Genomic DNA, 26980 nt, shown 5'->3' on the forward strand with positions numbered 1-26980 from the left:
ATTATGGAGATATTTCTATTTTCATTTACGTTAAACAACATTGAAATCCTAAATCCGTTCATATGATCTATTATTTAATGGAGAAATAACGGTTACGTCTGTTAGAACATAGCTTAATATTCAATATTGAAGCTAGAAACTAGATCTTGTGATAATTTTGATCTCTGAAATACTAATTTTAGACTTACGCTCACAACAGAATTTTGAAGATAATTTTGCCATTTAAATAATGCAAATATGAAATGAAAGTGTAATTACCATTTAAGGTATGTTACAAATAGTAAATTCTATGTAATACTTTGTGAAACAAATTACTTTATTCATATGTCAGGGAGTCAATTCATATCTTATCAGTCACCTAAGTTTAATTGATTAAGGTAATTTTTGTTGTCACTTGAATTAACAAAGTTTTTGTGATAAAAATGTATAAAACATAATTAGATTTCTTTAACTTCAAAGGGTTCTACTACAATTATAAGTTATATAAAGGAGAACAGATATTAACTTAAACAGTTAGTACCAGAAATGTCTGACTTCCGTTGAACTTGTAATAACTGCGACACAATAATAATGAAAAAAAAATGTGACAACTGCAAAGATTTCCTACAAAAAGGATTGAAAACATTTTTTGAAGAGATGAAATAGCAGCAATTGAAATAATTAGAAAAGAAAGGAAACTACCATAAGCGAGTAAACTGCTCTTATGCAAAGATTAAGAGACTTGTGCAGGATGAAAATGCTTAATGTAGCTAATTATCACATACAAATTATTGGGATAAGACGATTCTAGTTAGTTAAAAATTACGTCAAATACAAATAGCATTGATTATTTTAAGTCTGAGGAAGATATTTGAAGTATTCGCTAGTTTGGTAATTAGACACAAAATGGGACAAAAGCTTCAAGGTACCAATCAAATTTTGATGTAAATAGTAAAAATAAACTATTCTTTTGGATGTTTTTATTGAGAGAGGTAACTGCATTTCAAAAAATATTGGTCATGTGAATTTGATCAAAAAGAATTAATAATATCAAACAATATTTTTCTCCAATAAATGCTTGGTGACAATATCTCAAAATTTAAATATTCGTAATATTTGATTCATTTTACGTAAGTTGTTGCTGTATTTTTTTTTCTATCCTGTGTTGCAGTGGTACGGTATAAGAGTATCGATAAATTGATCTGAATTATGATTAATTCCCTCGAACGCATTTTCAAAAACTAGCTTAGTACTAAGACTTCTATCAAACGATACTAATATGTGAAATTGGTATTAGAGTTTTGGAAATTAAAAGGTCCCAATGACCTCAGATTTATTCCATAGGCTCTGTTGAGTTTCGATGAGGAATTTGTAGTTTGCATACGAAAATGGATTATTATAAACAGTAGATGACGGATAATGACTCAAATTACGTGTGAGTATGAAGGCAATTATTCCAATGGACAACAAGAATTTCGACAATTCTTGTCAGCGATTTGGATGAGAAATTGTTGGACTTTTTGAGAATTATCCAAAGATTAATCGATTTTTGAGAAATTTTAAAAAAAATCATCGATTTGGTTGAGATATTGTATAAAGTAATGAAGATATATCCAAACAATTATCGATTTTTGCAACTGTTTCCATTTTTTAGAAATATCGAAATCATTTTTTCTTAGAAAAGTTTTTAATCTTTGGATGAGCCAATAGAGATAGATTTTTTGAGGAACAGTTTGAATTTTTTTGGAAAAATGCGAGCAATCATCTACTTTTTCAATAACTGGCTTTTAGGAAGGCTTGTCACAAGTTAAATTAAATATTTTTCCAACTTCGTTATTCAACTATTATGACCCAGTAGTCACTTCTATTAAATAGTCACTTCCATATCTGAAAGGATCGATTTCCCATTTCAATTCGATTTGAATTAGATAGCCAATATAGTTTTGAAATAGTTTTATACTTGATAATCATTGCAGTAATAAAATCATGTCCTAAAAGTTTTTGCGAAAATTTTTTCTAGTCGTTTGTGATTTTTTTAATATATTTTATATATGTATATTTATGGGTAGTGCATACAATATTGCTATTTACCATAGTAATGGTCGGCTTTTTTCCTTTTTTTTTGAAAAACCTTTCTAAATACGGAGATGTTTGAGATTATCCTATTGGATAATGTATTATGTCCTTTATGACTTATACTAATATCATATTTATTGAAATAATGTTTTATGTTTCGTTTCTGTTTTTTAATTGATTGTAGTATCTGTTTATGCTTTTCTTGAATATGTTATTTTTTCCGGATAATTATTTTTTTTCAATGCAGTTTTTGCTTTTTGAATATCTAAGCATCTAAATTCAGGATCTGATAGTTGGATAGTTCTATCAGCCATACTTATTATCACTGATCTTTTTTTGTTACATAGGATGACACGAAGCTTAAATATCTTCAGGACCAAGATTGTTTCGTTTACCATTTTGTTCTTATGATATTGTTAATTTTATATAATGTGACATCAAGAAAATTAATTCTATATTATATTGCTCGACTTCGATAGTGATTTGAAGTTTTTTATAACAAGAAATAAATTTTTTATTTAGGTTTTCAATTTGATTCTATGGTACGGCAGTAATTCACTTATCCACATATCACAAAAAGAATGGAATATTTATATCAAGTTTGCTTAGGACAGTTTCCTCAAGATCTTTCTTTACTAATTGTGTTATAACACTTGAAATGGAAGCTCCCATAGCACAACCATCAATTTGTTTGTATATTTCATTTTCATATTTGAAATATGTTGTTGTAAGTGTGAGTTCTATAGCTTTGTTTTGAGGTATTTCTGTATATTCTTTAAACTTTTATGAAGTTGTAGAATCGGCTTATTGACTAAATCACGGATAATCCACAAAGCGGATAACCCGCTTGCGAATAATCAGTGGATTACTGTATTTCTTTCCGCATACCTGCAACTACTAACCCATAGCTAGATTCTACAATTTACCATAGACTCAGAAATCTGGCATAGTTCAATTTAGTGAGAAATAAGATATTATTATATGTATTATGATTACTATTATTAAGTATTATTTTATATTTTTATATTATCTAATTTCTAATATATAATTCGCTTGGTTCGTAAAATTGTAATATTTTTAATGACAATAAAGCATATCTCTCTCTCTACTACTAGACCACAAAAATATAACCGTTAGACACCAGAGAGAGCTGCAACAACCGAACCTTCATATGTTTAATTTTTCCAAGATTTCAAGTTGATAAATTAATATTTTAATTGTTAGCCTCATTTGCGTATCACTTGTATATACTTCAGCTAAAGTCGAATACAGGAATATTTTTTATCCGAGGACATAAAATTGCTCAAACTTCCTAGGTATTGTCTAAATATTATCTCTTGATAAATTGTTCGTATAACCAAAAAAGAATTTTTTTCTACAATAAAAGTTTTTTGATTTTAGCTTATTTTCATATATTAAATTTTTTGTAGAAATATTTTTTGATGTTTCGGATCTTTCGACACAAATATCCAAGCAACTATATATAGCAAATTTTTCGAAAAATTATAAAAAACAAAATTAGGTGTGGTAGAGGCATCAAAGACAGAAGAATATACATACTTTATACTCACCTCTGTTATTTAATTTTTAAAACAATAAACACTATCTACCTACACATAATATACATAAAACAAAACAACAGCTAGCTAGCTAATGAGTAAAAACCATAGCAAGAGATAAAAACTCTCTATGCTGTATTAGTCAATATATGTTAACAACCGGATATGGTCGAGATAATTGCCCAGCATTTCCATTGTTGATCTACAATTTTTGTTCGGTTTGTTCATTATATACATAGTAGGTCATTACATCATTGGTTTTTTAAAACCATGAGATTTTTTTGATGATTATATAAGTTGGACCAGTGTTAAGTCGATTAATTCATCATTATTATTTGATTTAAACAGTATGTGGATCGAATTTTGTTACCACACTTCATTCAAGTTTGTTTATATAGAGTTTTAGAATCAAATCTTCAGTAACTTTTAATCAAAATAAAATTTCACCTCAAATCTGCTTTGAAGTAGGAGAAGGAGATGTATTTGAGTATTTTTCATAACCATTAACTAATTATTAATTCGTTATACAGGGTGTTTCAAAAAAGGTGATCCCGTCTCTAGGATATAAAGAAAACTGAAAAATATTTGGGGTTTACTCAATAAAAAATTTTCATAACGCCGTCCGTATTCAAAATATAGGACTTTGAAGAAAAATAAAATATACACACTTTCTCAATATTAGATTTATTAAGCAAAATTTTAAGTTAACTAAAACGCGTAACAGCTGCACTAAAATTTCCTAAACACTCGCCTAATGTTAATAATACGTCAGTGTATTCAAAATTTCAGTACATTTTGATTAACAATATCTAATTTAACAAATAACTCAACGTCATAACTATTGATGTATGACAGTTTTCCATGGCGAACTCATAGAAAGTGCTATTGCCGTGTAAAATTCAAAGTTAAATAATTATGGGTACTCAACTATTGGGGGACAACAATTTTAGTCCCAGAACCGCAATACACGATCAGCAAATTGTTGTTTGTTTCATACTAAGGCCTCCAATAGCTCAGTGCTACTGATTAGACTGGATTTTTGTGAAACGTTACAAGAAACGAAAGCCGTGAGTCCCAATTTTATTAAATGTATCCGTTTATCGATGGGTTCTCATTTACGCGACAAAAAATGTTCAATTCATATAATGCTTACTAATTAATAATAATAATTAAAACTTTCTCAATACTTTATACCAGCATCGGTTATTACTTCATAATTTTCACATTGAGATATTCCGAAAACGGTGCAAAGTATCGAGTTTTATCAAGAGTAGTTTTTTGATGTGAAATTGATTGATCTTCAAGTTCACTTGAAATTTTGCCAATGAATCTATTATTGAAAAAGTTATGTTCAATACTACTTGATACGAACCGTGTAACTAACATCCTGTATGAGAGTCAGGCATAAAAACAAATTCGTTTAATAAAGTCCCAAAATAAATTCGTATAAAATTTCAATATAATGTTGCGGCAAAATCGTAAAAAATGTATATAATTTATTTTTCTTCAACGCCCTTTATTTTAAATACGGATGGTGTTACGAAAATTTTTTACTGAGCAAACCCCAAATATTTTTCAGTTTTCTATTTATCCTAGAGACGGAATCACCTTTTTTTAAACACCCTGTATAGGGTTATGATAAAGTAATGCACAAAATTCATAAAACGTTGTATGTTCGTATTGAAAAAAATAAACTTAATTTTATTGAATCAAAACTATGTCCCGTTCACTATCTGACATAGGCCAAGAGGATTGTAGACATAATTTTCAGAGTTTTCGATCATCTGCGGAGTTATACAAGTCATTTGATGTCTAATTCGTTCCGGTAAGTTTAAGTCTGCTAAATTAACTTAGATCCGACTTTTCAAATATTCCCACAGAAAATAATCAGAGGTAAGATCGGGTGAGCTAGGCTATTCCATTCCCGCAATTAGTTCCGAAAGTACTTCTATATGAAGTTGTTCCAAATATCATTAATCTTCACCTTAATTTTTTTAGGAGCTCTGTGTGTTTTATCTGATTCCAGAGAAGCTTTTCGTTAGCCCAATAGCTACAATTGTATCGTTTTACCACATTTACCAAATTTGGATTTTCATCATCATCATCATGTCACAAAATTCCAAACAGCTGTTCAGATCAAATCCCACTTAGTGAACAAGTTGAAATTTAAAAAAAATTGCTACAAACGACTAGATAACATTTTATAAAAACGAACGAATATGAATATTTCTTTTAGGTGTAGTTGATGAATTGAATCAGAGTAGATAACTTCGCATCGACAAGGTAAATAATTGAATATTTTCGTTAAACTGAGTTTCTCTTCAAATGATTAACCAATTTCCACTTTAACTTGCTAAAATTTTGTTCAAAACGACGTGAATTATAGTGATTTTTCATATAAATTAAATATAATGCTTTCGTTGAATAATTACTCAATATTCGATTTTTATTATGTCATTCACTCAATAACCAAACCCAAACATTGCCACCCAAAAGTTGAAATGTTTTATTCAAAATCAAGATTATACACTTGTCGATAATATATACTGATATATACGTCGTTAATCGCTTTCTCTTTCGGATTCTTGTCCTTTGATTATTTACAGTGGCGTATCAAAAAAATATGCTACGGTATAAATTCCCTAAAAATGTAAACTACTCTTTCACATTTTCCTCCATAAATATAGAAAATATAGTAGTTTGTAATGAAGATAGTCAGAAACGGTAATTATTTTCATCTTTCGAAAAAATATGATATTGAAATGCACTACAATGTATTCAAAACTGAATTCTACTTCGAATCACTTTCACAGTTGTGATTAAGTTTGTTGTGCATAACCTCTTTTCAGTGGTGGATTCACCAGCAGGCTGAGTAGACTGTAGCCTAGGGCGACAGATTTCAAGTAGCAGAAAATTTTGTCTAGCAATGTTTTACTTCGATACATAAGATTGAAAAAAATATTGCTCACACTGGAAAGATGAGTTTTGAGGAGCAGAACGAGAGCATTTTAAGAAAAAGCGATGGAGTTGCGCGTGTAGAAAGTATATACTAGAAAAATGAAAAGAGACAACAAAAAAGATTTGATTGAACAATTAATGTAGATATAGGAATGGCTGCTAGTGATTACTTCAATGTTGATATGCTTCTCGTTGTCTTATATCCGAGTTAGCGAAACGACAAGAGACCTAGAAGAGATTTAGCTTGAAATTCTCATTTCTCATACAATTGATTTAAAAGAAGTTAAATTGTTCATGTGAGAAAAGCTTCTTTTGCTTAAAAAGATTGAAGAACTATTTACTATCGACTTTGAGTCATGAAATGATTAACGGTTTAGCTCTTTTATGCATAGTTAAGCCTAATGAACAAGTTTTCATATAACAATATAATTAATGATTTTGTTGTACAACTGTGAGTGTAATGAGGAATATACATCGACGTTACTCGTTTTGTGAGCTTTATTTATAATATATAAGTGTTGAATAGTTTTAAAACACAACTCACCTTCTTTGAAAATAGTACATGATTCAAATTTGCTACACACAATGTCTTTCAACAATTCTTCACAGGAAAAATATTTAAGAATCAACATTTTCAAATTATAAAATTGAGATTGTTTTGATTGAAAATTTAATTTGAATAATTGTAAACTAATGTATCGAATTTTGAAGGTCAGTAGAAGCGACAGAATATTAATAACCTACAGGTGGCCAATATTCAAATCCACCACTGCTTCTTTTTCTCCGATATTGACACAGACTGGTATACAATGGTGGAATATTTTGTGGAGCATCACCTGACCTGCACTACCACAAACTCTCCTTCTTCTTCCACTTATTTTAGAACCTGCCCTGTATTCCTCATTTTTTTCAGTCTCTATCTTCGATGTCGATGAATTGGCCATTTCTTTGGAGGTTTTTCTGCTAATCTTCTGGTAATTGGCTTCTCCGTGAACGCTTTTTCTACCAGCAGATCATCCCCCTTTCTGTGAACGTATGCTTTCCACTCTCCTCTTCTCCTTGGTACCCTCCTGATAACATCTGTTATCTGGTCGCAGACCTACTATAGGAACAGTGTTTTCGGTCCCAGAGGGTTACTCCGGCTATTGATCTAAAGGTTTTCATCTCTGTTGTGCGAAGAATTTGTTTTCTCCTTATATCCGCTCTGGTTTCAGCTGCATATGGGACTAACAGCTGTTTTATATATACATACCTTGCTTGAAGTGGACGTTAACTCGTAAAGGATAATATGCAGCATCAGTATAATTACATTTGAAGAGGATGCAGTCAGGTTTAGTTTTTTTTTCATGAGGCATAGCTTTAATTTTCACCACTTTGTTCACATTATCGTGCTTATTTCTCATTTCCAGAAAAACTGAAGGATTTTAAATCGAGAAAATCGGCAAATTTCAATTCTTCCACATGATAAGAATTACTCTTCTTGTTGCGCAAACTTTTAGAGCTTTCTGTGCTTATTTAATGTAAGTGTACATTGAAACTTGAAATTCGCACAACGGATATCTATTGGAGTTTTACCAGGCTCAATTACTGTTAGTAAAGTAAGGCTTACATAAATATCAAGTCGAATTGGTTTTATTTTGCGAGTGATGAACGTCATCTTTATTGACATGGCAAGTTTACTATGTTTTGGAAGCCGATACATCCAATGCATTTGTTTTTCATGTCTGACTCTCATAGAGGGCGCTGGTTACTCGGTTCGTACCAAGTAGTCTTGAACATAACTTTTTCAATAATAGATTTATTAAGTGAAATTTCAAGTGAGCTCAAACATCATTTCATTTTACACCAAAAAAATACTTTTGATAAAACTCGCTACTTTATACCTTTTTCGAAATATTTTGATTATTGAGTAATAACTGATGCTGGTATGAAGTATAATGTAATAATTAAACAGAAAGTCACAAGATGAAAATTAAAAAAAAAAGGATAATAACATAAAATAGAATTTAATTAGAGTAGGTGTTCAAAATGTGCTTCTTTTTTATGAATACACAGGTCTACACTTTTTACTAAAGAATCCATTGATCTTCTAAACGATTGGAAGGTCATTGTGACGTTGAATTCTGTCTTTTAATTCTTAAGGTGAATTACGTCTGTTGCTTAAACTTTTTCTTTAGGATACGACCAAACTGTGTAATCCAAGTGATTAAAATCGCATGAACGAGGAGACCAATGAATCGGAGCTTCTGCACCTCTACCAATTCATCGATTCGGAAAATGGTTACTCAACTAATTACGACACCTTCTGAGCTCCATCGTGTATAAAAAATAGAAATTTTTGCTCGTTTAGCTTTAAATCTTCTAATATCTCGAATAAGTGATTGCTTAAAAAATCCAAGTACATATCACCATTTATATATTCCAGGTAGAATGTAATAACCTATGAATTTGTTTCCTAAAGTTGCTACCCAAACATTAACTTTAAATGAGTGTTGATAACGTGTACGCTTTGGACATGTGGATTCTCATCACACAAATCTTAAATTCCCAGTTTCTCGACGATGTCATTAAATGGCTCTAAATATATTTTTACTTGGTTAATTTCTTTTCTGCATAACGCGTAACAGCTGCACTAGAGTTTCCTAAACACTCTCTTAAGATTAATAACACGTCAGTGTATTCAAAATTTGATTACATTTTAATTAACAATATCTAATTCAACAAATCAAAAGGTTTCAGAAATGTAATTATTATTGACTCAACGTCATAACTATTGATGTGTGACAGTTTTCCATGGCGAAGTCATAGAAAGTGCTATTGCCGTGTAAAATTCAAAGATAAATAATTATGGGTACTCAACTATTGGGGGACAACAGTTTGAGTCTCAAAACCGCGATATATGATCATTAAATTGTTGTTTGTTCCATACTAAGGCCTCCAATAGTTCAGTGCCCATACTTATTTAACTTAAAAAAAAGATCTTATACTGATTAGACTGGATTTTTGTGAAACGTTACAAGAAACGAAAGCCCTCAGTCAATTTTTTGAAATGTATCAATTTTATTGATGGGGTCTCATTTACGCAACAAAAAGTTTCCAATTCACTTGATGCTTACTAATTAATGATAATAATAATCAATAACTTCATCAATACTTTATAGCAGCATCGGTATTACTTCATAATTTTCAAATCAGAATATTCCAAAAACGGTACACACTATCGATTCTATCAAAAGTGCCTTTTTGGTGTAAAATTAAATGATGCTTAAGTTCACTTGAAATAATGGTTAATAAATCTAATATTGAAAAAGTTATGTTCAATATTACTTGGTACGAACCGTGTAACTAGCGCCCTATATGAGAGTCAGACATAAAAACAAATTCATCAGCTTCCAAAACATATAAAATTTCAATATTGCAAGTAGTTACGGCAAAATCGTACAAAATGTGTATATTCAACGCCCTTTGTCTTTAATACGGATAGCGTTACGAAAATTTTTTAATGAGGAAACCCCAAATATTTTTCAGTTTTCTATCTATCCAAGAGACGGGATCACCTTTTTTTGAAACTGCCTGTATTCAGTTACTTATGCTGACCCCAAGAATGGTGCTTTATATTATTTTGTTACACAATCTATAATATTATTGTTTCTATAATTTTGTTACGGAATTTCATAAGCAATTGTATTATTTTCTCCATTTAATATCACTTGAAAATCTAGATAATCACAGTAATTAAAACACAATTTACTATAACAAAAACAAAGAGTTCAAAGTTCTCATGTTAACAAGAAACCATTATGCAAATTATTCACGAGCACTTTCTCAAATTTTCACATCGTTATCGACTTAAAAACCTATTATTTTATATCGGTTTCGATTGTAACCTCGATTGGTGACTATTTTAGACATATTAATATAGTAATAATAACCAATAAAAAATTATTATGCTTCCATTTAGTTATCTAGTAGAACGAATTGTACATGTTTTAATCGCGTGTGCAAGCGGGAATATCCGCGGATTTTAAAAATGTAAAAAGACACATATCGCTCGGTGTCTCGATCCTTGTTTTTGGAAGAAAAATATCGCAGCGAAAGCGAAAGAATGTTTGGATGTGACTCTTATCCTTCGATGGGGAATGTTAAAAATTGGTTTAACGAGTATCAACGTGGTCGTACGTCGGTTTTGATAAGCCACGTCCAAGTGTCCCGGACACAGCTACCACAGAGGATAATGTGAAAAAAATCCACGATGTCCTATTAATGAATTACTGATTGGAGATACGGGAAATAGCTTTTACAGTAGATATTTCAAAACATCGTGTGAGTTATATTTGCATGCGGAAGCTGTCGGTGCTACAAACAAGCGTGACCGTAATATCACTTCAGAGCGATTTTTGATAATGTTTAAGCGTTGTTTCGCAACAGTTTATGAATCGTGGCACTTCTATACACCAGAGGAACAGTGAAAACAGTGAACTCCACCTGACGAATGTGCTCCAAAAAAAGGCAAAGACTTTCCTATTGCCTGGTAAGCTGCCGGCCACATTTTGTGGTATTCACAAGACGTCATTTATATCGACTTCCTAGAATTGGAGAAAATACGGACCCAATTTGCGAAACAAAGGGCTCCCTACCACAAATTTGGAAAAATCACTCGCCGGGTAGAATTTGATTCGATTTTGCAGACCTCGAGAAAATATTGTTTCCAAATCGATTGAAGGAGTTGGTGCATCACTGGGCAAAAATAAGATTATTTTAGCCTAGTTTCCTTTTAATCTTTCAAATTAGTATTTTATGTGCAAAATAGAAGACTAAAGACCAAGTTTAAAAGAAAAATAAAGTATCGTAGAAAGACACACGAATAAAGCTAGATATGAGTCTTGTCCTAAGAAAGCCTTTTTGATTTCTGTTATGATGTGGGGATTCATGTCAATCATTCAAGTGACAATTTCATACTTTGTAGAATTATGAGTTATTATTAGTCCTGGTAAGTTCTTAAAGTTAACACCTCCAATTCAAAAAAAGAATGCATTTTCCAGCAAAATGGTGCTGCTCATCATACGACTAAAAAAATTGAAGATTGAATATAATAAAACAATATTCTTGCTTTTAAATGGACTTGCAGCACTCCAATCTTTAGTTGAAACTACACCAAATGAAAAAGGCAATGCAACACAGTAGTAATTTGATTTTATTTGTTTTTTTCCAGAGGCTTCGTATGTCTATTTTCTTGCATTTGATATTTCCATTGTACAAAATCTTTTTTTCTCTTTTCTCTTCGACTGCGAGTGTAACTTACAAATCGTATATTACATTGTTCAAAATGGCTGTTTTTGAAGTATTAATGATTAAAGTGTTTAAAAGTATATATAAAGTATATATATATATATATATATATATATATATATATATATATATATATATATATATATATTACTAATTGAATGCATTGTGTACGAGCAGCTGTCAATTATTCAAGAACAAATAGCTAAATACGCACAGAGGAATTATTACACTAGGATCATTATATAATCCATCACATAATTAGGCCTCTTTCAAGAATAATGTACTTGATAATCTAAAAAATTAATTTTCTAAGCAATAATGTTTCACATGGAATATTTTACTCATTCAAAGTACACCATAACATGTGTGTTTTCTTAGTGTATTTTTCTGGTGGAAATCTCTAACGGGATGAGAGAATTTTTTTTGTAGAGGTCGTTATTTCTTTTTTTTTAATCGATATGAATAATAAAGAAATAATGTCTAAAGTATTCATCTCCAAAATACTCTTGATTTTAGAGAACTAATGAGAACCAGAAAATAGTTAAGGCCACTTGACATGATGCAAGACTACGTGCAATTTCTTGCAAGATCATAATATTACATAGACGAATATTGCACGTTGCTCAACATTAAGCAAGTTTCTTGCCAATCAAAATTCCATGAAAAAGTAAAAAATTTCCTAATTTCCAACAAATATTATGTTATATTTTGTGGGCGTCTTTGAAATGAAAATAACAAAGGTTGGTAAAGTAAACTAGGAAAAGTGATCAAGCTGCTTGCTGCCTTGCTTTTGGAGTCTGATGGTCAGAAAAGAGCACCCGGGCGATGATGAGCCAATACCTGGCTAGTAAGAACAAGGGGAACATGAGTTTGGCTATAGAATTAGACGAGAAAACATACAAAATTATATTTGAAAATTGATGGAAGAAACATTTGAAAAACTCTTAAGAACAATAAAACATAAGATAATTAAGAAATTCTTGGCTAGAGAAGTAATATCAGCAGATCAGAAGCTAATTTTTTTCTGGAATTATAATTTACAGGCAATAAAAATGGCATCAAATTGATAATGCTGCAAATTTCTTGCATTAAACAATCAGATGAAATTCATCTAGGCAAGCTATTGATCAAGAAATATTGCGTCTTGCATTGAATTGCACGTAGTCTTGCATCATGCCAAGCGGCATTCACAAATTCGCGTTATCTAACTGATATAATTTACAATTAAATAACAATCAGCTGGGTCCACTTGCATTTATAAAAAGTACCAAATCTTTTGATTTCAGGATCAGAAATCGTCATTAACCGTTTGGATTAATTCGATTTGTTAAAGGCTAACAATTTTGATTTGGGCAATGAAATAATTTTTGGATATATTTCGAACAAAGATGATATAATTGAAAGATATGAAAAAATATGAAAAATCAGGAAGTATAGAGAGTGTCTCATAAGTAATGTCGGATTCCAATATTCACTTTGTTTCTAAATAATCATACAAAAGTAAAATCTCTCGAAGTATAGCCCATCGTATGCTATGGTTTTAACCCAATCAATTGTTGCATTCTCAACATCCCATTTAGTTTCAAATTTTTCCTTCGAATAAATTTCGCCATGGATCTGAATAAATAGTAATCTGACGGTACCCGTTCCGAACTAAATGATGGATATGGTAGGAGGTTGATACCGATATTATTTCCCGTAACTTTCGCAGTATATGGTTAAACATCGTCTTGTAGTAGAAGAACCCGCTTTGGATTGTTTAAAACTGGATATTTTTCCGATAGACCATCACACATTCGTATCATCTGTCCACTATTTACCTCGGTATTGATAACTCGACCATCTGGAATGATTTCGAAATACACTAAACCTTCACAATTGCACCAGACATCCGCTCGAATCGACTTCTCTGCTAATTAATTTTTTTCTAGCACTGATTTGCCATGTTCGGCTTGTTGAGAAGAATCCATATTTCATCGCAAGTAACAATGCGTCTAATAAAACGAACAAGAAGCTGTTCAAACACCTCTAACTGACGTTTTTTTTGAATCTCGGTTTATTTATGTGACACTATTCGATAGATTTTATACATTTTATCTAATTATTTTAAATGGAAGGTTCGATAATCCGGTGGACGACCTGAGCTCGAAAGATCTTCAAGCGTCAAGTTACGACATGTTTAAATTGAGGCGTAGGAAATTTCACATATGAAACTTGACATTACTTATGAGACATTTTATGTATTTCTAAGTCAGCAAATTTTTCAAAGTTTCTAAACACTTATAAGCAAAATGCCACAGGAATTCTGTGCTGAGTATAATACATGGTTACAAAATTTTTCTCTACCAAATTCATTTCCAGAAGAAGAGACAAAAGAGAACATATAGACAGCATGATGAATGGATAACAAAAATTGTCATGGGATTTATACAACAGACTACCGAAACTGGATCTCATTATCTACTATCAAAAATGGATTTTATTAGGAATTATGTCGAATTGCAACCCTTAAATCAGACCATGTAACAGGAAGAAAAATATTTTTTTAATAATTTTCTAGTTGATTTTTATTCGATGATCCTATAATTAAGACACATCAATATTTCAAGTAATAGTTTTTTAAAACAAAATTAATTATAGCTACTGAAACGTCTTGCATATAGAGATATGTTTAAAACTATGTAACTAGTTAATAAATTATAACTATATATGTTCTAATTGTCGATAGGTTATAATTAATTTCTATCGTAACATTTTAAAGAATTAATTGCGCACAGCAAATATATTGTTCTTCTCGCTTACTTGTGTGAAAAGTATTGAATCGTTAATCTTCGCTTTCAAATCATTGCAGCTGATATCTTGAACCTAACCTTGAATTATGTTATTAAATCGTTTTTCAAGCGGCTTAAACGCAGATTATATCTTCGACGATATTAATCACACAATTCGACTTATAATGATTCTTTAATTTACCAATCGATTCTAGTGAAACTGTATTATCGCAAAAAATATCGTGTTTATGAAAGTAATTGTCTTGCTTAAGAAAGTAGAAAATAAGCTGGGACTAATTTCGTAATCGGTCTTTAATACACGAAATACATATACGAGGTATAACTACATTGTAAGTTCCAGCGCTGCCATAACAATTTTGATTATTTTCGGCAGTTACTCTGACTGAAGTAGAAGAAATATACACCATTTTCAGATCACTGCTGTGGACATGTTCTTTGTAGCTTGTGAAATCAGATATGTGATTCCTTTTCTAGGTCAGACAATGCAATGAAGGTCGTGATCAAGTGTACAATGGAGAACGATATGGACGCTCATTTTTGGTTACTGATGAACTGCACACACAATGAAAGAGAATCTTATGCATGGCAATAATTTTACAATTAGTGCTTTTGCTATGGAATTTCCGAAAATCTCACGTTCAATTCATGAAATTGTTACCGATAAACTGAAATTTCGAAAACTTTTCTCACGTTAGAAATCCAAAATTCTTGTACTGAACTGTACAAAAAACAACGAATGGGCAGTAAACTTTTTGACCCGCTACAATGAAGACGGTAACGATTTTATTTATCGGATAGTCATGGGGAATGAAACTTAACATCTCGAAAACTCATGATTGTGTTCCCACCCCGAGGCCAAACAATCGGTGCACATGTTTAATGTGAGACCATTAAGAAATTGTGTAATACAGAACAAGCGCTGAGGATTAGTGTCAAAAGGTGTTGTTTTTTCCACGATAATGCATGATCATTGGAGCACTGTCATGAAGTAAGCGCACATCTCGTCTGATTTTGCAGCGCCTTTTTCAATAATTTTTCGACGCAACTGCCTTAGTAAATTGAAGTAATATGCGGCGCTCACAGTTATGTTTGATTCATTGAAATCAATCAAAAGGATAGCCCCGTAGTACTAAAATATTGTAGCCATCTCTTTTTTAGTGCTTTTCGTGACCTTTGCTTCTTTTTGCACGGGCTCTTCTTTACGATGCCACTCCATGGAATCTCTTTTGGATGACAGATCATAGTAAAAGACCATAGTCTCATCAATCGTTACAATTGATCGGATTACTCTCTAAAAATCGCATTCTACTCGGCGCTGCTTTTGCAGTGCCCTGAGAATTCGACGCACCTACCATGCAACAATTTTTGTCATAATTAAATGCTCATGTACGATCATCAGAACACTTGTTCAGGAAATACCGGTCTGTGGTGCAATTTCTTTTGTTTGTAGGCGCCGGGTATTTAGAACAATTTCTTCCACTAATTTAATGTTGTGTAGAAGAGTCACAGTCACAGGACCACAGCCTCCATTATCTTTTTGATTTGTTTTGGTGTGAATTCTCCTTTGGTCAAACAACTCAATTTGAGACATTATTCAACAACTTGAGAGAGACTTGTCACTGACACGTGCATAAAGATTTTTGTGAACGTATTCTATTTATCACAAGGGGCCAAGAACTCATGGACTGCACTACGTACGTCTTATACATTTGAATTAGAATAAATCGCAGTTACTCTATTTTAACGAAACGGATTTTGAAAGCTTTTTAAGAGTTCCTATATCTTGACCATCTTATGACTATGGTAAACTACTTGCAACACTGTCATTGCAGACTATAGTTTTAAACGACACAGTAAATTTAAATGACTTGGAAATGCATTAAGTAATAATGGATTACAACAAATAAACAAAAAGATAGATAGATGCTTCTAAACTCTACCAAATCTCATGAAATGGTGATGGCGAGTCTGAAAAGGAAAATTTTTTTGGTCAACGCTTGTGGAGATGAAAGGACACCCTAAAACAGCATTTCTTAACCTTGGGTCCTCATGTCACGAGTTGCATTGAAATTGATCTTGAAAATTTTTAAAAAAAGTCAATGCTATGATTCTAATTCAATACTTACTTACCGCTTCTCTAGGACAAAGACTCATTTGAAGACAACGATTTAATGGCAGAAATAAATTTGTGAAGAAATTAGTGGATGACAAATTAAACCCAAACTGAAATACCGAAAAAAAGCTCCTAACAATCTATAAAGTATGTGGGGCAGAAGGGGCTGGTGCGATTTACTTAAGGGGACTGATATTTACTCTTACTGAGGAATTTAAATGTTACCAAACCTCAATTCTATTTATATAAATTAAGCAAATGATTTATTTAAATCGTGAACAGCCTTCTGGCAATTAATAAACACAATCATAGTATGGTGAGTGGGTTGGGGAAAAAAAGAGGAAAGAAAGGATAATATCTAATAAATTAATGCCACTTTAAGACAAAATTTTAATTAAAATCATGACCGCACTGAGTATGTGTGTAGATCACGACTTCGGACGGTAATACGCACGTGACTATGTAAATGGTTTCGTTAAATTTGAAATTACAGAGGAGTACGAGGTGTTTTAAATAATATTTAAAATATTGCACTGGACTAGCAATACATTAATCCTACTGAAAGAACTCTTCCAGAACGGCTTTTATCTGCTATCTCGAGACATTTTGTTTCAATGAAAAGAAAGAAAATGTTTCGAATCGATACCTAAAATTCACGAAATAGCAGATGCAATCCATTTCAAAGTATTGAGGATAAAAGTTTATTTGTTGGTCCATATCCTCCTTATTCCAAATTTAGCAGCGTCTGGATTTCCGCGAAAATTGAAAAAGGAAAGAGAGACGTATAATTTTTGGGAATATGCAGAAATCGATAAATATGGTGAGTAAGGCGGATGTGGACAGACAAGAAAACTTTTATCCTGACTGGAAGTATTTCTGGAAGACTTCTTTCACCTACTATTTCGTGATTTTTCAGGAATGATGTCAAAAAAAGAAAGGGGAATGTTCTTCAATAAAGTTTGAAAATAACGAATGGTTTCACTGAGAGATTCGAGTAATTCAAAATAAATAAAAGTATTCTGACGATGATATGAAATCCTCTTAACACTTCCATGAATGAGATGAAGAAGTTAACATATGAAGTGCTGAAAATCTTCGGGTCGACCTATTGCGTGAACAAATGTTCTCTTCCATGAATATAATGAAAAGTAAAGCCAGAAGTCAATTAACAAATGTAAATCGTGCTTAAATCTTGAAACACGTTATAAGGCAGATTTAAACTACAAAGGTATGTAAGACTCTCTATATTTGTGTTTTCATATGAATAAATATTTGGAACTGTTTAATTGGAATCAAAAATATATATATAGGAAATTATTAGTCACTTTTAGTTATTTCGCTTCAATAGATTGCCGATACCTGCAAAAGTAGCATGTGTAGGTAGATACTGAACTGCTTCCTCCTTTAAAACACAGTTTACAAGACGAAATCTCCCGCATTCTTTCATTTCCTAAAAAACGTCGTATAAACTAGCGAAATTTCTATTTTGCATTTTTCACCAATTCCTCAGAGGACGACAACTGCAGATTCTGCGAGCAAGTCTCTATGACAGTAGAGTATCTACTCTGCGAATGTCCTGCTTATTTTATCAAAGACATTGAAGGACTAATATAGAATACGTCACGATTTAAGAAAGTGACTAACCTCCAGTTGACATATGAGATGCAATAGAGAGAGAAAGAGAGATTCGTTGGATAATTTTTAAGTAGGATAAGGGAAATTTTTTATAGGAGGAGGGTTTGTTGAAGTTGGACCTGATATAGGAGTTCCTCCTCTGCGGAGCTGGGGTTGTGCTTTCTTTCCTGGCTGGAGAGGAACAAAAGCGAACAATCATTGGCCAGAAGAAAACGAAAAGAGAGCTCTTCTTGGTATGCGGATATTTATTTTTTTGTTTCTGTATTTTTTTTGTTTTTCTATTTGTTTTCTTTTGATTTTTTGAAAAAATATTTGTTCATTTTTAATTTAAGGGCGGGCGATTACAGCTGCGGCTAGATTATTCCCTATCGTCGGTCATTTGGTTGGTGAACCGGCTTACCAGGTTACAAGGAATCCGCAGTAAACCTGCAACTAAGTGAGAAAGGGTTTTATCTTATAGATATGGGAGAGTTGTCTAGGAAGTCAAGGTAGATTTCAGGGAGGTTGTTAGCAGCCGGAGAGGCAGATAGAGGAATTTCCTCTTGAGCTTTAAGCAAAGCGGCCTAAAATATTGGTGAGTTAGGGGGTTTCAAGGCAGCGGAGTTGTTTGATTCGATGATACGAATTACATAGCGGGCTTAGAGATGATTTAGGCAGTTTGGGATGGGGTTTATGTCTGCATTGGCATAAACGGTGAGACTGAGACTGAATCTATACCTGAGAATGGACTGCCGAATATAACACCCAACAGTGGTATTGTGAAGGATAATGCATGCTACCGTAGTCACCAAAAGAATAAGATACCAGATACCAGTAATAGTAAAAGTGAAATAGAAAAATTTTTATGCGACCGTGACATATATTTCCACGAAAGTTATAATGCTCAACAATTGTTAGAAACTGTAAAAAATATAATTATTCAATGGAATATGTTTGTTACAGAATTGCAAAAGAATCAGGTGACGAAGTAATTCGGCTTCCACCATATTATTGTATTTTTGTTATATAATCAAGTTGAAATAAAGTGAAAAAATTGTGGAGAGAGAGAGAGAGAGAGAGAGAGAGAGAGAGAGAGAGAAGTGCTTTATTGAAAAAAAAATGTTACAATTTATGGACAAATGCTTGTAATAACATAGAAATAACTAAATAAAGATACAAATAAAATTTCAATATACCGAAGAAAACCACAATGAGTAACAAAATTATAGGTAATAGTAATAGGTAATAATTAGTATATAAGTCCATAGCAAAAATTAAAACAGTATGCGGAATGCCCGGAATTAAATATTAACATTAAAATAAAAGTCGTTTACAGAGTAGACCTGCGTAGTAGATATGCCCTCAAATTATTGCGAAATACGGGAAAAGATGATATCGATTCAGTTTCAATTGGTAAATGATTGTGCATTTTTTTGCATTATAAAATATTTAGCACTTAATTAATTCTGACCACCTTTTGGAAACTGAAGAAGCGTGCTTATGAATTAGGCAAACGGATTCAAAGATGAATAAGGAAGGAAGAGTCAGGACTTTTTAATTTTCTAAAGAAGTCCTGCATATCTGAGATGCGACTCAATAAGAGCATAAAAAACTGTTGAGAAAGTGGATGAGTTCAGTTTTTTGAAAACTAAACCCAGCACCAAACAGGAGGAACTCGATTTTTAGATAAGGTAACTTCCATTTCAAGGAATTGTGTTAATCAATAACAAAGGCAGCAATGTATTTTTATACGATAAAACTTTAGTTTTAGAAACATTGAGACAGATGAGTTTAGAATCGCACCATGATTCCAGGGTGATTAGGTCAATAGATATGGTCCTTTGAAGTGCCGTGAGATAGAGTTGCTACAAGAGAACCAAGTGTCTAGATATCTAGATAGGCGATGTCGTTGTTTGGGATCTTGGAACATTCCACATTCTATTGGCTTGGTAAGTAAGACTTAACCATGCGAGAGGTGTTCTCCTGAAACCGTTTAGGCTAGAGTAGACAAGGGAGAATAGCAGTGCATTTGTTACTTAAAAGCCCAAATTGATGGGTAGCAAGTATTTTATATTTAAACAGAAATGATAAAAGCCTCTTTTTGACCAATCTTTCTATGATTTTAGATAACGTCAGAAGGGCTGCGATAATTGGGCTATGATTCGATGCTTGATTTTTATCTCCTCCTTTATGCAGAGATATAATTATAGCCGTCTTAAGGCTATTGGTAACTCAGATAGTAGTACACAACCCCAAGAAAACCCCTAAAAATACTCATTATTGATTTGCAAGATAGTAGTGATATCAAGTAATAAATAAAATGTAATTAGGTATTGATACATTGTGTATCATTTAGTAGATTTAAGATTAAAATTGAACAGTTCTATCATGTTAAAAATTCAACCCCAGCAATGATACAGCAATGTTAACGAAATATACCCTGTATTAAAATCAAATAAATTTAATATAATTCGAATTTCTCTGTAATAGTGAGCCCTGCACAACTCCCGTCTGATAAACAGCTAAATTTACTCATTTTTGAACTTATCGAATTTTATATAGGTTTTGGTAGGTAAATGCACTTTCTTATATTGTGGAAATTCTTGGGAAATGAGACACAACATCCGCAGAAAAATAGTCTCATTTGGGAGGAGTCTACATATCTCGGAACCAAAACAATAGAATCTTGCGAAAAATATTTTAGGTATAGGTGCAAAGTGGCTGAAAAGTCAAAATCGAGTCTCCAAACAATTTACTATTCATCTAATTTCTATTAAAAGTATTTTTATAATTGTTTTATTCTGGATTGTGTCTTTGGTTCTATCTTAAAAAACAGAGTTACGTTAATATTTATAATTTATGTCCTTTTCCTACTACAAGTTCAATTAAATTCGAAATTGAACAAAAAACAAATGAATTTATATATTGCGAAACCTTAAAAATAAATCACATATTCAAACAATTTCTTAATGGAGATAATATAATTGATATTAAAATTCTTACCCTCTCTTACAGCAAACGCTTGATAAAACTGTGACAAATAAGTTAATATAGATAGTCTATCTGGAACAGCATATTCAACCATATCTTCTGGTTCCAGAAGAGCCGGAATTCCCAAATACTCTTCTGCTACTCTGAACGCCAATTCATTATTGTGATACACGTCGTCTTTATTTAGCTTCGAGAAATCACTGCAACAAATAAAGTTTTAAACTTACTAATGATAGTTTTGATTTATAGCAATGATTTGATATTACCAAAGCATATGGTATTATTGAGGATTAATATAAGATAAATGTATATCTTGAGAAGGATGTATTGATGACACTAGGATAAGGTAGAAGATATTGAGACTCGGTATTTAAAATATCCATTTCTATTTCCATTCATTACAGATATAACCTTCAAGTTCCTCATACACTTTATATTTCAAATTAAAATGTTTGTACTTATATGGAACGAGGAACTAGCTAAAGGTAAAGGTAGAAATTCTTGACTAATCATAATACTTGAACTGAATGCCTTGATCAGGAGTTTTCATATTTCCATTTATGTCTAAGATATACGAAAAAAACTTATGCATAAAAGTATAATAATACAATAAACTATTGTATCTACTTGTATTACGAGAGTTGTCTGAAAAATGTCCGATCTCATCCCGAAGATGTCAGTATTTACCTTTTTTGGAATATATTGAATGCTGACTTTGCTAATTCAGCAAGTCGAAAAACCATCAACGGAACTTTAGTGATGGACTAAACAAATTATATCAATTTTTGACTTTGCTCATTCAATAAGTCGAAGAACGATCAACGAACCATTAATTACAGTGTGTTAGACTAACAAATTTATATCGAATACTGATTTTGGTAATCTGAAGAATCATCAAAGTGTAAGAATTATAAACAAAACATTCAGTGGAACATTGGATGTCGTGTTATTTTTTATATAAATTAACCAAATCAAAATTACAGAAATCAGTCTGACTTGAGTCCAAGTTTTGTTAAGTAAAAATTTTTTATTTCTTCTAAAAGTTGTAGTTAATAAAAGTAAGTGAGACGGTTCATACTTTGTTCCACCTGCAAACCAAAAGTTATAAATTGAAAATAGTAAACAGTAAGAGAATCGTAGTTATAAAAAAAAAGATTATTTTTTCTTTCTGTTCAAAAGGAAGCGATATAACTATTTAGATGCTCACTTGAAGTTTCCAAGTATAATTTTTTTTGAAAATTGATTATTCCAGTTAATTTCTAAATGGCTTATTATTAATATAAGTTCATATTTAATGAATCATTTTATTACTACAATTATAAAAAGGTCGTTAATAATTTAAGTTAATCGCCTTGTTAACGATCCTTGGCTACATTAGCCAATTAACAAACTCTTGATGATTCATAATTAGACCGGTTCTTTGACCATAAGATTATTGATAAAAAAAAATCATTTCTGCTCATTAGAAGTAAGTATTTTCGCGAATTCATAACTGTAGCAGTGGGTTGAGTGATAATATGTGCATATTTCGAAAAATACAAATAAAATACAGTAAGTAAATTAAGTCTGAACTTGCGTTCAGGAAGTGCGGAATTATATAACACTGGGAAACAATATAATTACTAAAACAATGGTAAAAGTTAAACAGACAAATAAATAACATTAGTATTACTAATACAGTCAATGACACTTGTGAGAATCATTTAGAAACAATACCTTTATATTTAGAAAAATATAAAAAAGCACCGGGACAATCAACTTTTGGAAATAAATATCCGTTATTCAACGGCATAATAGACTACCGAAAGAGCAGTTGTGTTGACAAAGTGGAGAAGGGGTTGGCATCAGTATGTGTAATGCGGAGTGCTCTTTGAGAACAAGCGAAAATAGAGCACCAAAGCCATTGGTTTTGATCCTTGCATTTCAATCTGTCGGTTTTTTATTAAAAAGCTTCAGTTTCGACAACTCGTTTATGATGAAATCATATTGGAGAAGAAAATTCTTTTCCTAATCTTTCATTACTATCCCGCTACGTAAACGGTGATTTGGAAAAACAAACAAACAAATCCAAGCTGTATACAAGTGTTTATTTTTTGATAGCCACTGAGGTAACCTGTAAGCACTGTTGTATTTGTTACAAAAAATTGGATTTGGTTCTTGATCCTAGATAAATTTTATAATAATAGATGGCTCCAAATTAAAATTTGACTGTTGATTACACTTAATGCAACAATAGGTAATAACACGTAAGGTTTTTTTGTTAAATTAAAAAAACTACATCCCTATGAAACAGTTACGTTTAATATTGAGGTATCTATAAAATTACTACAGATACATATGAAACTAACATATATAACAAATCAAGAATATTTATTTGTAACTAAATTTATTTTTTCCTTGTTTGGGGGGGGCATATCTCAGCAGTAATTACCCATCAGGGTCTAATATCCATTTATTCGATATCTTGGTGCAAACTTTCGCCCTGCTCTTTGCTAAAATCTTCAAAATTCTCAGGCAAAATGATAAATGAGAATAGAGAAAATGATTGTTGGAAATCCAAGGCGGGCCGCCCACGATGGAACTGTTTTGAAACAAAGGTTGATTACTTTCTTGTACATAGAAATCGCCTATAAATCGTTGGTCCCCTTTATATTGAAATTTTATTTTATTTATTTTATCTTTATTTAGTTATTTTTAAGTTTGTTTTTCAGTTTTTACAAATTTTTGTCTACAAATTGTAACAATTTTTTGACAATAAAGCATTTCTCTCTATATACAATTGTACAAAGACTTTACAAAGTTTTTCATTAGTCCAATCCATTTAGTGAGACAAAAGACACTTTTTGGGTACATACTTAACATTTCGAGATACCGGTTACTTCTTATATCTGGATATAAGCGCATATTTTCGTACGTTTCTTTCATTGTTACTGAATAGGCAACTAGTATAGATAGTTTTAAATTGTCTTCATGTAATAACTCAGCTTTTAAACTTTATTTTGTCTCTATAGTCTATAAACTCTATAATGCTTGCTATCGGGTTCCTGTATTAAACTATTTCTTAACCAAAAAGTTGTAATTTTTCTTTTCACTAGAAACCAAGACGTTCTGAATGTTTCTAGTCACGTACTAAATCATTGAACTCTTTTTTGGTCAAATGTAGCTCGCCAGAATTGGAACCAGGCGTGAATGTGGTATCGGTACACTGTTCCTCGGGGCTTTATGAAGAATAATTATTATTTCCATTATATCCCCAAACAATCTAAAGGCGCTGTCGGTACTGATAAGAGTGTATATTGAGGGACAGGCGAATTACAAATTGGATTATCGAGATTACGCTTTTCTTCTTTGTCATACAAAAATAGCAATCACCAAAATGGGTTCTCGCCATACCATTCTTCTCTTCCCTTTCATCCACTGATCGAATCACACGCTACAGTTGATACAGATCAAGATATGTGTGCCGTGTCAACTGTAGTGTGTCATTCAATCAGTGGATGAAAGGGAAGAAGTATTCCTTTTCCAGTTCCAATGGTATGGCAAGAACCCATTTTGATTATTGAAAGAAGCTCAAAATCCAATATCTAAATTTGTAATTTGCTCATCCCCCACAATACATACCCTTACCAGTACCGACACCAACTTTGGATTGTTTTATGATATAATGGAAAAGCTCCGAGGAACAATGTACCGATACCACATTCACGTCTGGTTCCAACTCTGGCGATCCACATTTAATGTAAAAAGAGTTCAATTATTTAGTACGTGGCTTGAGGTTATTAATACAACAGTCAGAGTTTCCAGTGGAACAAAAAAAGGAGAATTACATCTTTCGGGATAAGAAATACTGCGTTTTGCACATTTTACAATATGGAAAATTAATTATGTGCCTGTACTGATATCGATAGTTTAATACAGGAACACGATATCAAGCATTAAAGAGTTCATAGACGCATCGAAATATAGTTTAAAAGAGTTATTACATGAAGGCAATTCAGAACTATCTATTCCAGTTAGTCATTTAGTAACAATGGAAGAAACCTATAAAAATATGCGCCTACTTTCAGATATCTGAATAAATTTGGGCGGAAAGGTCAACCGGGATCCTAAAATGTTAAGTATGTGTCTCTTGTAAACCCAAAAAGTGTCCTTCCATCTCACTTAACTTTGACTAATGAAAAGTGAAGGCTATGTATATAGAGGGCGAACGATTTATAGTCTATTTTTATGCACAAGTGTGTAATAAAACCTACTTACTTAGCTAAAACTGAAATTGGTCTTTTATAACCATAAGCTGTACAGGATAATAGCGAAAGTTTTTCATCTGTGAAAATACTTGATCATTTTATTACTCTCAAATCCATAAAAATAGACTACAAATACTTAAGACAAATCTTTCCTCAGTTAAGTATCGACGAGTTCAAGTTGCTGGACTATATTAATTCCATTCCATAAATAAGTTCACTTTGCAAGAGCTTAGAGCTTGGAACTCATTTGTAAGCGTCGCGAGATTTTTACAAATAGTGAAATGGAAACAAAGTGTTTTTTTGCTTTTCGAAATATTCGCCGTTAAGATCTATACATTTTCGTATACGCTCAAACCAATTCTGGAAACATTTCTCCACTCTGGATGATATCGTAGAAACATGGTTTTGAAAGTCTTCAACAGCTTCTTCAGGTGATATAAATCGCTGTTGTTTGATAGTGGGGGACAAGAAAAAGTCATTAGACAATAAATCGGGTAAATACGGGCTGAAATACATTAATCCGATGTTTTTCTCCCCCAAATATTCAGTTGTTTGAGATGCTTTATACGGAATTCTCTCCCTGCGATATCCTAACAGACACCTCCATCTGTCTGTTAGTCACATACCGATCTTTAATCATATTGAGCATAGCATCGATGTTTCTCGGAATGGCAACCGATTTTGACTGACCTTCATCACTAACGGTCATACGACCATGACGAAATTCTGCAAACTAATTGTGAACAATCTTCTTTGATAGTGCTCCATTACCCAAAGTTGCATGAAGCGATTCTATGCATTGTTGGATAAGACCTTTTTGAAAATAATAAAAAATCATCAACGTATGCCTTAACGGATGATTTCCATTTTTACAGAAACTTGCTTCTTTTAAACATTTACTATCTACAACTTCCTCGGTTAGTTTTTGAATTGTCTCTGGCTTCGCAATAACAAACGTCGTTGTATGTTTACAAATAAGGTGGTGCCCCAACTCATTAAAAAGCAACTTTTGCATAACCAAAATTAATCTTATATCAAAAGCAAAAAATTAACTGTTGGTCAGTTAAATGTATGCTACTGAAAAACTTTTGAATAATCGTGTACATTTTGTTGATTTTTTATCAATTATCTAAATACCTAACACTGTATATATATATATATATATATATATATATATATATATATATATATATATATATATATATAATGTATAAAAAATAAATCAATCGACTAAAAATATCTTTGTGACTGATGTTAATTGAAAACATTAGAAAACAATAGTCACGTACATTATATAAATATGTTCTACTGATATTTATTATCTACTAAAGTACAATACATACCACGTAGGCTATAAAAATA

The 26980-nt window shown here is 31.8% G+C and overlaps 1 protein-coding gene across 2 annotated transcripts in view; it reads right to left on the reverse strand.

Annotated features, from left to right (window-relative positions):
• Positions 1-26980, reverse strand: part of LOC130891444 (putative autophagy-related protein 11) — a 137514-nt gene that overhangs the window by 41669 nt on the left and 68865 nt on the right. The window contains exon 4 of one of the 2 annotated variants that reach the window (XM_057796206.1): positions 21384-21571. In XM_057796206.1, coding sequence (XP_057652189.1) covers positions 21384-21571 — 188 coding nt within the window. Of the gene's footprint in view, positions 1-21383; positions 21572-26980 lie in introns of those variants that run through there. The other variant, XM_057796207.1, reaches the window with a different exon arrangement.

The sequence above is a fragment of the Diorhabda carinulata genome, chromosome 3, assembly GCF_026250575.1.
Source record: "Diorhabda carinulata isolate Delta chromosome 3, icDioCari1.1, whole genome shotgun sequence".
NCBI lineage: Eukaryota > Metazoa > Arthropoda > Insecta > Coleoptera > Chrysomelidae > Diorhabda > Diorhabda carinulata.